Source organism: Pelobates fuscus, chromosome 2 (genome assembly GCF_036172605.1).
Source record: "Pelobates fuscus isolate aPelFus1 chromosome 2, aPelFus1.pri, whole genome shotgun sequence".
NCBI lineage: Eukaryota > Metazoa > Chordata > Amphibia > Anura > Pelobatidae > Pelobates > Pelobates fuscus.
The window spans coordinates 418,725,175-418,739,120 of record NC_086318.1 but is presented as its reverse complement, the minus strand read 5'-3'; the positions used below and the strand labels follow the sequence as shown (position 1 = coordinate 418,739,120).

Below are 13,946 nucleotides of genomic sequence, written 5' to 3'. Positions count from 1 at the left end.
TATCTGTGCACAACCTTTAAACTAAAAAGAACCCCATTAGGTCAACGTGACCTGTTCTAAACAAATTACTCTTGGTAGTGCAGCATAAACGTAAGTCCATGGAAAGCTAAAAGGGTGTAGGATTTAGCAAATGTCATTAGCCTGAGACTACGACTGAGTCCCTTCAACCATGCACCGCCTGAGCGGTAATACTTGCGTGGATCTTTAGCGGGCTGTGTGCCAGTCCTTGTCCACTCTCCGCGGTGGTTTAGGAGCTTGTACTTCGTTGGAGATGGGTAGATTCCATTGATGCAAAAGCTTCATCCCGTCTTCGACTGTGGGTATCACAGTGGTGGTTCCGTTTCGGGATATGATCAATCGGACTGGAAAGCCCCAGCGGTATAGAATGTGGTGGGAGCGGAGAGTGTCTGTCACCTTCTGGAACGTTTTCCGCTGTCTTAGCGTGGCTGCCGAGAGGTCGGAAAATAACTTTACTTTCGAGTACTCCGCGGGGAGATCTGTCGCGGTTCTGCCCCTCTTCATCAGCAGGTCTTTTACGTGGAAGTAGTGTGCTTTTAGGAGCACATCTCGAGGTAAGGAGGCTGATATATGTTGGGGCTTTGGCACCCGGTGCAGGCGATCCAGCAGCAACATGTCTGTTGGGATCTCAGGCGCTAGGAGTTTGAAGAAGCCGTGTACATAGTTTGGCAAATCTGCCGGGAGAACTGTCTCCGGTATCCCCCTCATTCGTATGTTGCTTCTTCTGGACCTATCTTCGAGATCCATAAGTTTTGCTTCACATTGGTGCAATTGATCTGTAAGAGATTTAATTTGTTCCGCCGATTCGTTGTGGGCCTCGACCAGATCTTCCATTTTGGCTTCAACTTGCGTCGTACGAGATCCTATGTCTTGTAGGTCTCTTTTGATTTCAGCGACGCTGGCCTGCCAGTTTGTAATTAGCCGTTGGGATTGATCATCCAGGGCTCGTTTTAGGAACGCTGTGGTAAGTGGTTCTTCGTCCAGTGGCGTACCAGCTTCCGATCCCGGACTGCCACCACCAGACAGCTCAGCGCCATCTTGATTTCCCGCGGCTGCGGATTGTCTCGCCAAAGCCGCCACTTTCGTCTGAGCGAAGAAGTTTAATTTGTCAGGTTTGTCCTGCTGTCGGCGAGTTTTAGAGTGTGACATCTTGCAGTTTTACGCTTGTTTCCTCCACAGGGGTCTCACAAATCGCTATTAATGCCTGGCTCGTGGTGCAGAGCTAAAGGCTCAAGCGGCCATCTTTCTCCGTGGTTAGCCACGCCCCCTTGTAGGATTCTTTTGACTGAAATGGAACTTTGCTAAGCTTTACTCATTGCCTGAGATCTTTCTCCCTATTGTATAAAAGCATTCACTACATTTTATTATGTGTATGTACTTATGTAGTTGAAATACAATGGAATAAAAGGCTTCATTTGAAAACAAAACATGCAAAATGACAGCACTGCTTTAACCCCTTAAGGACCAAACTTCTGGAATAAAAGGGAATCATGACGTGTCACACCTGTTGTGTGTCTTTAAGGGGTTAAAGGACCAGCTTAATGAAGTGGTCTGGGTGCCAGGTCCCTCTAGTTTTAACCCTGCAGCTGAAAACATAGATTCAGAGAAACTGCTATGTTTACACTGAGGGTTAATCCAGCCTCTAGTGGCTGTCTACCTGACAGCCGCTAGAGGCGCTTCCGCGATTCTCACTGTGAAAATCACAGCGAGAAGATGCTGGACGTCCATAGGAAAGCATTGAGAAATGCTTTCCTATGGGTGGTTTGAATGCGCGCACGGCTCTTGCCGCGCATGCGGATCTGACATCGGCAGGGGGAGGAGAGGTCACCGGCGCTGGAGAAGGGTAAGTGGCTTAAGGGGTTTTAACCCATTTAGCCCAGCGGGAGGGGGCCCTGAGGGTAGGGGGGACCTAATGACCCTATAGTGCCAGGAAAATGAGTTTGTTTTACTGCCACTATAGTGGTCCTTTAAGTAATAGTTTACTAACTATAGTAACAAGTAATGCCATATTCTGGTTTTGGCCTACTCTAACTATATGCCCTGTTGCTGGTTATTTACCGTTAACCTGTTCATATCATGTAGGTGCTGGGTCCATGTTTGTATCAAAAGCTCTCTGCTAAATACTTTATTTCCTACTATTTCAACTTCACCTTCAACTTGTGATATTTAAATTCCTTTTCGCTGCCTTACAGGGAAGATTACTGTCACACTTTTGCTAGTACTATTTGCATGCTTCCAGAATTCACTATTAGAAAAGAGATGCCGGGAAGCGTTAGAGATGGTTCCAGTCAGTCTTTGTAAACCCAGACTTATTTAAAGCCTTTTTATACACACCGTGTGTTCGGTATAAAGAGTATTGCCATATAAACATTACTGCATGGTCGTCCTTTTCATCAGACAATCTATAGAATGATGTATTGCACATTGTGATGAGTTATGTTTGTGGACTGGTTCACGTGGATTCAGAATTTATTTGTCCAAAAAAATAATAATAAAATAATCATTCATATTTCAGCTCCAAAATTCAACCTTTGTTCATGCAAAAGGCCACTGAGATTTTAATTAACGTTTTAATTAAGATGTAACTACTGCGATTCCTTATTAATTGTCTCTTGCCTCTATTCTGATTGCTGTTATTACGGTTATTCACTTTACTGATTGCTCCTGTTGGCAATTCCTATTGACGTTTGGCAAGTACGGTATATTATAAAATTATTTTCATGTCTTACAAGACCGTCCCAACCCTGATTGTTTACAAATACTCCCAATAATATCTAATTGGGGCATTTAGTCATAGATCTTCCATCAGCTCTAATAATGGCTAATTATAAGTAGGAATTAAAGAAACACTATAACGTTAGGAATAAAAATGTGTATTATGAATACTGTAGTGCCGTTTAGGTCACTGGCCCCTACCTGCAGGGAGTATAAAGGGTATTTTACTTGCTTTTCTACCGCACCGTGCCAGTCTCTGCGTGGAAGGATCACTATAGTGTCAGGAAAACAAACTAATTTTCCTAACACTTTATAATCCTTAGGACCCCCCCCTCCCCCCACCCTCAGGATCCCTTGGCACTAAAGGGGTGAAAACCCCTTCAGCCTTTTACCTTTAACCAGCACCGGACTCCCTCGACGCTGGTGACCTCTCCTCCCCCTGCCAACATCAGCCCTGCATGCGCGGCAAGAGTAACAGTCCATAGGAAAGCATTCCTCAATGCTTTCCTATGGACGTTCTGCACGCTCAATGAGAATTTCGCATCCAGCGTTGCAGAAGCGCCTCTAGCGGCTGTCAGGAAGACAACCACCAGAGGTTGAATTAACCCTGCCATGTAAACATAGCAGTTTCTCTGAAATTGCTATATTTACATCTGAAGGGTTAAAACCTCGAGGACCTGGCACCCAGACCACTTCATTGAGCTGAAGTAGTCTGGGTGACAATAGTGTCCCTTTTAATTGACTGCGATCATCAAAATCGATCCAGTATTTTTTTTTTTTTTTATAGGAAAGCATTGGGAGGCTAGTGCACATGTACAGCAAAACGCTGCACCAATCAAATAGTTTTGTTGAGATCATCTAATCGAAATAGCAAAGTTTTAGTCTATTTGGTTGGATTCAGCTGTAGTGGCTGTCTGAGTGACAGTCACTAGAGGCATTTAAACCCTACAATGTAAACATTACTGTTTCTGCTTAGTGGCAGTGTTTTCAGCTGCAGGGTTAAATGGAGGGCATATGGCACCCAGATCATTTCATTGAGATGAAGTGGTATGGGTGCCTATATTATTCCTTTAAGCACTGTTTACATTTGTACACCTTTCAAAATTTGGAGTTCCTCGGAAGGAGAGATATTTATAAGAGATATAAGAGGGGCAGATGGATTTTGTTTACTTGCCCTGTATTTTAAAAAAAAAAAACATATATTTGTGATGTTTGAAAAATCTAATTAAAGGTAGAAGTCCAGGCTGCTGTACTTAGAGGGTTACGCCAACCACCATGACTACTTCTGCTTTTAAAAGTGGTCATGTTGGTAGGAATTTGTGCCGGCAGTGATATTTGCACGTTTCTGCTGGGGCTAGTTACACCCCCAGCACTTGTAATGCCTAATGTCAGAGCGTGCGCATACTGCTACAAGAAGCATTTGATTGGACCATAGGAAGGGAGGCTGTGACGTAATGAGCTTCTCTCTAAGGCAGGCAGTGATTGAGTGAGGAAGCTTTTTTTGTTTTTTGTTTTGTTTTGTTTTGTTTTATACCCTCCATCTGTCAGTTATTATTCTGAACACATTGATAAATATCTCCCAATTTTTAGGCTCCTCCTCTTGCGAAGCAAAGTGTGTCCTGGCTGTGCCTAGCCTGAACTGGAATAGGACGTCAACTGTTATAACTTTCCTGTGCATTTATAAGATATAGAGCATGATGGAAAAAAAGGTTAAAAATACTTATATGCAAGTATGAAGCAAGTTCCTCTTTAATACAGTCTGTTTTCCCAGCTGATAGTGTGTATCCATGACAAATAAGAATTACACACAGTGTTTTCTCTTGTCACAGTGAAAGGTCATAGCTATGGTTTAAAAGTCCATATATGTTCTAGAATAGATGGCATGTCACCATAATGCTGTACTTCCCATGTTCTGCTCCCTTTCGAATGGCCCTTTGGAGTGCAGATAAGTGTTTGCTGGCAATTGTCTCTGGGAGGCGGACAGGGTGTCAGATGAATGCCTGTAATGTGGCCAAGCCCATGTCAGGAACGGGCAGAGTTAAAGCACAATGCCATAAAAGATTTATCCCAAAAACAGCTGACTGTGGCTGGGATTTAACTATTATCCAGTTACGCCTCCCAGCATTGCCCGTCCAGTGCAGCTTTGCTGGGGACTGAATGTGTCTGCTGGCGTGTGCAGTTTTTTTTACTGGAGAATCCAAAGGGATATTAGCTGAACACTCCGTACTGTCCTGTATGAGAGCCCAGAAGGCATCACCGTGTAAAGGATTTAAGGTACCATTATTTTATAAATACTATAACTAGCTGTCAAAATATATTACCTCTGTAGGGAATGGATCTGCTAAACTTTAACTTTATTGAGCACAAGAATTAAAAATAAATATTCACAAACCAGGTTTTTTTTCTCTATTTTAGGAAGTTAAGTATTCTAAAATAAATAGCAAAAACTGTCTAATAAAAGTTTATTCCCCCCAAAAAACACAATTTATTATGAATTATAATTCAATTCGCAAAATTTACACAAACAATAGCGTTAGAGTTGTGCTGGAGAACTGTTCCAAATTTAATATTTTTTTGTGTAAATATTGCAATTCAGTTTCCACTACACTATAATTCAGCGTTTAGATACTATTATCAAAAGCTCTATTTTTCTAGGGCGGAATTCTGTTCCTCTCGTCATATATAATGCATAGAAATGATTTAATGATGAAAGTGATGTCTTGACAAAGTTATTTATCAATATTTTAAGAAGCTTTAAAATGTCCACAAGGAATAGGTTGAAAAATAAAAGTAGTCTTCTGTGCGCACCAAGGATTTTAGACGTTGATTTGAGCTTTCTGGGCATCATTTTCATCATTGTATATTTTGTTGTATGTGGGGCAGAAATCAGAGCAGCGTTTAAGTAAAACAAAGTTCAATGTATGACTGGATGTCTGCTTGAGTTGAGCCAATTTCATAGTTCTATGGATTCCGTCATTCTTAACGTCTGTTAATAATTGTATCTGCATTTGTGAACTGTTCAGCTAGCTCAATGAATAGAGATTAGCAGATATTTTCAAATCGAGTTCTTATTCGTGTCCAGTTATGCATGACTGAGTCATTTTGAAAATATTGGCATTGGGGGATATTTACTAAACTGTGAAATCGCAGAGAATTAAAAAGGGACACTGCAAATTGTTCAGCTAAATGGGAATCCAGACATGGACCCCTTGTTTAGAGGGTTATTGGCTATTGCCACTGACGAAAGGCTGAAACGATTGTCTGGGGTTTCTGTATCTCTCGTATAGAGGGAACCGGCCTGTGTTTTTCATTTGTACCATTACAGAGAGAACCTTAACAAACAGTTAAGGTTCTCTCTGTAATGGTACAAATGAGCACATACCAGCTTAAAAACTGAGTGGGGACCCACTAAAGGGCAAGATATTTGAGCTGTTGTCCCTTCTCCGTATTCTCTTGCAATCAGTTTTTTTGCTCAGCCTAATGGTGTTGGAAAAAACTTGACATTTGCAATTTGCTAGTCATTTCTCCAGAACCACCACAGTGTTTTTCATTAAAGTGAGAATTCATGGTGAAGATCAAAACAGCTATGTTTTCATTTTGGCTACTCCGACCTCAAAGGGACACTATGGTCACCAAAACAAAGTTAGCTCAATAAAGCAGTTTTGGTGTATAGATCATTACTCTGTAGTCTCACTACTTAATTATCTACCATTTAGGTGTTAAATAACTTTGTCTATGCAGTCCTAGTCACTCCTCCTTACATGTGAATTAAACAGCCTTCCTAAACACTTCCTGTAAAGTAAGATCTAATATTTACACTTCCTTTACTGTAAATTCTGATTAAGTTAGGATTTCTTATCTTCTGCTCTGTTAATAGCTCGCTAGATCTTGCAGGATCCGCCTGTGTGCGACTAAAGTTCAATTTAGGGAGCAGGAGATAAAAAATATTTAAAGTATGATACATCTGATTGAAAATTAATCCATTCTGTTTTCATGTAGGCTGTTTCAGTCACTGCCAGGGGAGATGTGACTATGGCTGCATAAACAGGGACAATAGTAATTTAACTCCTAAATGGCAGAGAATTGAGCAGTAAAACTCCAGAGGCATGATCTATGCACACAAACCGCTTAATGTATCTAAAGTTGTTTTGGTTACTATAGTGTCCCTTTGCATTTTAAATTCACCTTAAATTCACTTTGAATTCTTACTTTAGTGAATAACCCTGTATATTAACCCCAAAAGGATACCTGTAACCAGCTTCTTTGTAAATTACACAGCTGGATAAAAGATCGAAAACCAGTTATAACTTGTGTTTTCTAATAAAATAGTTGCCAAATTACATCATAATCCAGTTCAGTTTAGGCACAGACAGGGCACACTATGCAAATGAAGAGGAAAACAGAAACATGGATTGCTACATTGAATCTATTTTCAGACCTCACAAACACATATTTGTTGAATATAAGAGATTAAACATAATATTAGAAATCCTGGGAGCTGACAGAAATTCCTTTTTTACAGACAAAGTATATGTATATAATTCCCTTTTTACAGATAAAATATATATGTATATAATAATAATATATATATATATATATAGCATTAGTATATAATTTAGTGTAAATTTGTAAATAATCCACTCAGTGATTTGCATTCTTCTGTCTCACAAATCATTATTGCTATTTTATGTTTATTTGGAGATTGCTATGGGTACAAGGTGAGTTGTTGACTATTGTTTCATGCGGATGAAATTAACACGCTATAACTATAGCAAACATGTATTCCTAATTAGGGATCGACCAATATTGATTTTTTTTTTAGAGTCGATACCGATAATCTGTGAACTTTCAGGCCGATAACTTGCCGATATTCTGTACATTTACCATTTCGAAAAAATAAACTATTTCTAAAGGTAAATGCCAAAATATACATGCCGCATGTAGTGGATGCAGTGTGTTTAGACAAGGGAGCTGTGTGTGTGCGCGTGTGTAGTGGATGCAGTGTGTCATGTGTATTTAATGAATGCAGAGTGTGTTTGTGTAGTGTGTATAGTGAATGCAGTGAGTGTGTAGTGTGCGTAAAGTAAATGCAGTGTGTTTGTGTAGTGTGTGTGTGTGTGTGTGTGTATAATGAATGCAGAGTGTGTGTGTTTTTTGCAGTGTGTATATAATGCAGAGTGTGTGTGTTTGTGTAGATAATGCAGAGTGTGTGTGTGTGTGTTTGTGTAGGGATGTAATTTGTGTAATATTAAAATTTGTGTAATTTTTTTTTTAATATTTCAATGTTTTATTTATGGCATTTAGGGCTATGGCATTCCCTGGTGGTCTGGTGGCATGGAATGTGCAGGGGGGAGGGGGCCGCAGCAAGTTCTTACTTACCTTTCCTACAGCTCCCTGTGTAAATCTTGCGGTCAGCATGCCGCGCGGAGCATTGCCATGGTAACCCGTGGCAACGCTCTGACGGCCGTTGGACTCGCGAGAGTTAGACAGGGGAGCTGAAGGGAGCTGCTGGGAAGGTAAGTAAGCGCTTGCTGCTTGCCCCCCCCCCCCCCCAGGACTGCCGGGCTTGTCATGGGCCCGGCGGTCCTGGTATGAATATCGGTATCTATATTGGCCAATACCGATATTGCTGAAAATACCGAAAATCGCCCGTTAAAATCGGCCAGACCGATAATCGGTCGATCCCTATTCCTAATGCTATCGTGTCCTGTAGCAGATTTTCTTCCCAGTTCCCCTTCCGAGTGCATGAAAAAAGTACTTTTACTTACCTTTTCTCCATTACTGTGCTGATCTCTGTTCAGCTGCCCCACTTTGATTGAGATTATCAGCCAATCCAGTACTTCCCAATTGGGAGGATAGGGTGCATGTGCGGCCAGTACAAACCATTATCTGGAAATCTATTCATAAACAGGGCTATACTTAGGACACAAGGTCACACATTTAGGCTGGAAGAAAGGAGATTTAATGTAAGGCAAAGAAAAGTTTTTGTTTTGTATTTTACAGTAAGAGCAATAAGGATATGGAATTCTCTGCCAGAAGAGATGGTTTTATCAGAGTCCATACAGATAGTTAAACAGCAATTTGATAAATACTTCCAAAAACATAACATACAGGGATATCATTTCTAATTAGTGGGGTAATAGCTGCTTGATCCAAGGAGGCATCTGACTGCTATTTTGGGGTTAAGAAGGATTTTTTTCCTAGTTTGTTGCAAAATTGGAACCGCTTCAGACTAGGTTTTTGCCTTCTTTTGGATCAACAGCAAAAACATGTGAGGAAGGCTGAACTTGATGGACGCAAGTCTCTATTCAGCTAAGTAACTATGTAACTATGTAACACACTGTGCCAATCAAATGATGGTCTAGTAGCAGCATTTAAATGAGAATTGAGTTGACTCTCAGTTTAAAAAAAATACTTTTTTTTACATTTGAGAGTTAAAACTAAAGGGCCGCAGCATCTAAGCAACTAAATTGAGATGAAGCGGAGTGAGTGCTTTTAGTGATCCTTTAACATAAAATCTATATATTTCTAACAGTTTGTATTTTAAATAAAGGTTAGGATATACAACAAGTATCTGTCTACATATATTTAGATGCATCCAGATTAGCAGGGATCTGAGGAATCTAGAGAGAATATGTTCTGGACCTCATGCTCTACTACTTAAAGGAACACTATAGGGTAAGGGACACAAACCTGTATAAAAACAACATCTAGGCCCCCTGGTCCCCTCAAGCCACCCTAAATATAGTAAAATCTTACCTTTATTGCAGTCTGCTGCTGCTGGCTCTGCCACTAATCTGCCTGCTTGGCTGACATCATCAGAAGTGGTGATCTGAGTCAATCACAATGCTATTTTTTACATTTATTTATTTTATTTCTCATTTGTCATGCTATATTTGCACCCGCTGCCTCTTTAAAAATCAAAGGGACTCTAAAGGGACATGTTCATGCTTTAAAGGGACGGTCTAGGCAGCATAACCACTAAATTAGAATTACATTATGTTGCCAGGAGGTTCCTGGCGCAAGTTTACCTTTAGGGGTTAAACGGTCTTCTCTGGAAATTATTCTATTGAATCACACATTGAAAGAAAAATATATACATTTTTGACTCTATTTTGTGAATGAGAGCCTGTTTGAAGCCTCAGACGGCAATGGAAGAGCTGACTGTCGTCAGACAAAAGACTTTGGGGTTAAATTGTTCTTTAAAGGTTTAATCCCGGAAGGAAAGTTAGTGTCAGGGACCTCCTGTTACCATAACAACTTCAATCTAAAGGAAGTTGTTTTGGTGCCTGGAAAGTTCATTCAAGAGGTTCCTTGAAAGGAGATTAATGATGGTTTCTAAAAACCGAATCTACTTATTTGACTTTTCAATATCTGACGTATACAAATCTTTTGTTTCTTTTTTAGGCCTGACTGGGTTGCCCAAAATGTTTGGGAAGAAAAAGAAAAAGATTGAGATTTCGGGGCCTTCAAACTTTGAACACAGGGTTCATACTGGATTTGACCACAAAGAACAGAAATTTATAGGCCTTCCACAGCAGTGGCATAGTCTGCTGGCTGACACGGCCAACAGACCTAAACCTATGGTGGACCCATCCTGTATAACCCCAATACAGCTCGCTCCCATGAAGGTACAGTATTGCATTGCAAGATGTTCAATTTGTTCATGTAATTAAATAATGCACATGTTATAATTTCACCTTGAAACAAAGGGATTTTCATCAGCTTGCTTAAATTCTGCTTGCTTTTAGTAATTAACTGGACGGGGTTAGTTTTGAAACCGTGCTGGAAAAACCCCAAAAGTAATCAAACCTCACTATAACGCTGACCAAGTATTCAGTCGTATAACCTGTGACCTGCAAGATGAAATAAAAAATAAATAAAAAACTAACACCAACCCCCTCTATGTTTTAGTGAAATACTGCAGCTATTCTGTTGCATTAGAAATGGCCCAGGGAAACTAGTCGAACTGCAGTCTCACAAATGGTTTAAGTTATTAAATCAAGAATTGTGGAGAATTGACAAAAAATTACACTTCTAAAAAATGCAGCTTTTTTTTTTTTTTTGTGGGTAGAATAGCTGAATTTATAAAATTTTTCAATTTGCTTCTAAGATTTCCACCGTTTTTGTATTAAATAGTAAGACATAAGACAGTTTGTTTGTATGCTTTAATCTAATATACAGAATATAATTTCATTAAATATGAATTCTTTGAAAAACTGCCAAATTGTGAATCTTAATTGTAAAATCACAATGGACAGTTTGTTATCGTGTAATCTTTAAAGGAACACTTCAAACACCACAACCACTACAGCAAGATGCACCGATGCACTCCCAGCGTAAGTAGTCAATGTGATTGACAACAGGTAGACAACTTACCTGTGGCCTATTGGGTGCCTCTTCTAGAGATGGAAGCTCAGCTGAGCTTAACCCTATAACGCAGGGCCAGCTCACTGTTCTCAAACAGTTTGACTACTTACTCAGGGCACTCCTCGCACTATAACCACTACTGCTGATGTAGTGGTTATGGTGCTCAGAGTGGCTCCTAGCAAAACTTTAGGAACACAACTCACGGTTTAATAAATGAACTCCTATGGGTTCTGTAAACTGGGAATTATTAGGAATTCACCTGGGAATTGTAACATTTAAGTCAGAATGCCTGACAGAGAATTGCTAAATATTGCAGCTTCAAACACAATAGGGATTTTTTCCCCAATTTCAGACAATTCCCAGTTTGGTGAATACCGTGACACACTCTTCTTTTTTATCATAAGAGCTGGTAAAGCCAAGAACTGCCAATTGTCGAAAAGACAAGATTAATTTTTAGAATTTTTTTTTTTTTTTCTAACTACAAAAGTGTTCCTTTAAGTAAACTGGAAGAAAGGCCCACACTCATGGGACGTATTCAGTAAGCCAGGAATTGTAAAGAACTGATCATGTGTTAGTCTAAAATAACAAAGGAGTAAAAATAGGTTGGATTTTATTTCCCCAAATGTTTCTATTTTGACTAAAAAAAAATTGTATGCCATTGATAGAAGCAATACTGATCAATACATTCAAATTAAACATTGATTTCTTAAAACACCAGTGATATAATGATTAGGGAGAGCGAGGTGTCATAAATAGCTTTAAATAGGTCTCTCTCAAAGAGAGGCTGAAATAACGTTGCATATTTGCACATATATATTTACATTATTTTTACGCCTTTCTCCACTTCCATGGCTGAAATTATCAAGCTTGATGGTCTCAACCAATCCAATGCTTTCACTTAGGAATTCATTTGGAGGCTATTGTGCATGCGCGGCAAAACTCTGCGCTGTGCCAATCAGCTTTTCCTCATAGAGATTCATTGTATTGATGCATCTCTAATGGGAACGTTCAGCCCCTCCATGCAGAGCGTGGACACTCTAAACGCCAGTGCTGCACACTGTGTACCCCTAGAGGCCGTCTGAGTGACTGCCCCTAGAGGGGTTGCTACCTGCAATGTAAACACTGCCTTTTCTCTCAAATGGCACTATTCACATTGAAAAGCCTGCAGGGACAGTCTATAGACATTAAGCTGTAGTGCTTCCGGTGACTCTAGTGTCCCTTTAACAAGTCAGTCTGTGTGAATAAGATACATTGTTCTTGCTATGTTATTATTATTTTATTTAAAATTGATAGAATAGCTCTGTCCCTGGCCACATCTACATGCACAACCATACAATTAAGTGTCCTTCTTTGTCCATTTAAAACACTTGGAGGTATGGGGATATGTAGGTCTAAAATTGCTGAAATTCTTACTCTTGTGAACATTTCACATTGCAGATCGCAGCATATTGATTTGAGCAGAACATGTTAAGCCAGAATGATACTAAACATTCCAATACTCTCTCTAACGGTGGACTGTTTTCTAATAGATCATTGGTTGTACTTTGGTTGATTCCTTTCAGTGTATATTGAGCGTAAACACGACTCCCATGCCTCTCTATATTTTCTGGATTTTACCCTCATTATCAATTTGTTTAAATGCTCTGTATGATGATGTAAGAAAAGATCAGATAACATAAAAATGAAAGCGCTTATATACACCCTTTATTTTGCCACAGTGCATGCTGATGTATATATAAATTATTTTTTCACCTTCAGAGCCCCATTAAACGGGAACCAGCGACCGCAAACAAGGTAGGCAAACAGTCCTTGTGAAAACAGTTATCATCATTATCACATATTATCCAAATTATCTGACCCCCCCTCCCCCCCAGAACTGCAGGGCTCTATTACAGTGATGGGAATATGCAGGGATTTAATAAAACAGGCAAAGAGTTAATCTGTTCAAAAATAAAAAAGAATGTTTTCTGGATTTCGTAGCTTTAGTGAGTTTTTCCCCTTTTTATTATGTCAATATGGAATATGGAATGTAAAGGGAAATGGAGTATAGCCAGATCTTTAAAGCTTAGAGCTCCACATGTATAAAACTCCCAGCGATGTGCGTTGTGTATTAGTGTAACACCAAATACAGCAATATAACTCCTAACAATGTGCATTGCGTTTATGGCAGAGCTCCACGCACCTAGTATGCATATTGAGATTTTGGGGCATTGTGTATAAATATATTACGAAGTCCAGTAACCATACAACCAAAAGCAATGAGTGTATTACAGAATTCCACATCCATAAAACCCAGTGCATTTTCCATTGTACATGAATACATCACAGAGCTCCACAGCTATAAAGCGTTTTGTGTAACTGTATCGCACAATTCAACAGAGGTAAAACGCATTCTAACCTACTTTTTGTGTAACTATCATCGAGTCCAACAGTAATAAAACATAGGCATGTACAGTGTGTATAACTATATCACGGAGACCACAGCAATAAAACACAAAGCAGTGTGTATGTGTGTATCGCAGAGCTCCACCACAATAAAAAAAATAACTGTTTGTATTTGCTAATGAAAAGACCATCAGAACGCTGTAATAGTCTTTGTATTCAGTATGTTTTGTTCCTATACAATCTGTAAGGTGTGGTTGATTGACAGATTCTTTTCGTAACAGTGTACGTGCTCTACCATTCATAAAAGAATCAAACTAATGCGATTGTATGGCTAATAATAATTGTGATGATAATATTTGATATTTAAAGATAATGAAGTAGTGATGTGAATTTTGTTTTCAAGTAATAGATGCAAGATAATGGTACCTAACCTTTTTTTCTGAAACCCATATTCTGTT

At 39.5% G+C, this 13,946-nt stretch overlaps 1 protein-coding gene across 3 annotated transcripts in view; it reads left to right on the top strand.

Annotated features, from left to right (window-relative positions):
- Positions 1-13,946, top strand: part of PAK5 (p21 (RAC1) activated kinase 5) — a 149,782-nt gene that overhangs the window by 52,852 nt on the left and 82,984 nt on the right. The window contains exons 1-3 of one of the 3 annotated variants that reach the window (XM_063444016.1): positions 4,830-5,007; positions 10,141-10,364; positions 12,862-12,897. In XM_063444016.1, coding sequence (XP_063300086.1) covers positions 10,161-10,364; positions 12,862-12,897 — 240 coding nt within the window. In that variant the 5' untranslated portion in view covers positions 4,830-5,007; positions 10,141-10,160. Of the gene's footprint in view, positions 1-4,829; positions 5,008-10,140; positions 10,365-12,861; positions 12,898-13,946 lie in introns of those variants that run through there. The other 2 variants (XM_063444014.1, XM_063444015.1) reach the window with 2 other exon arrangements.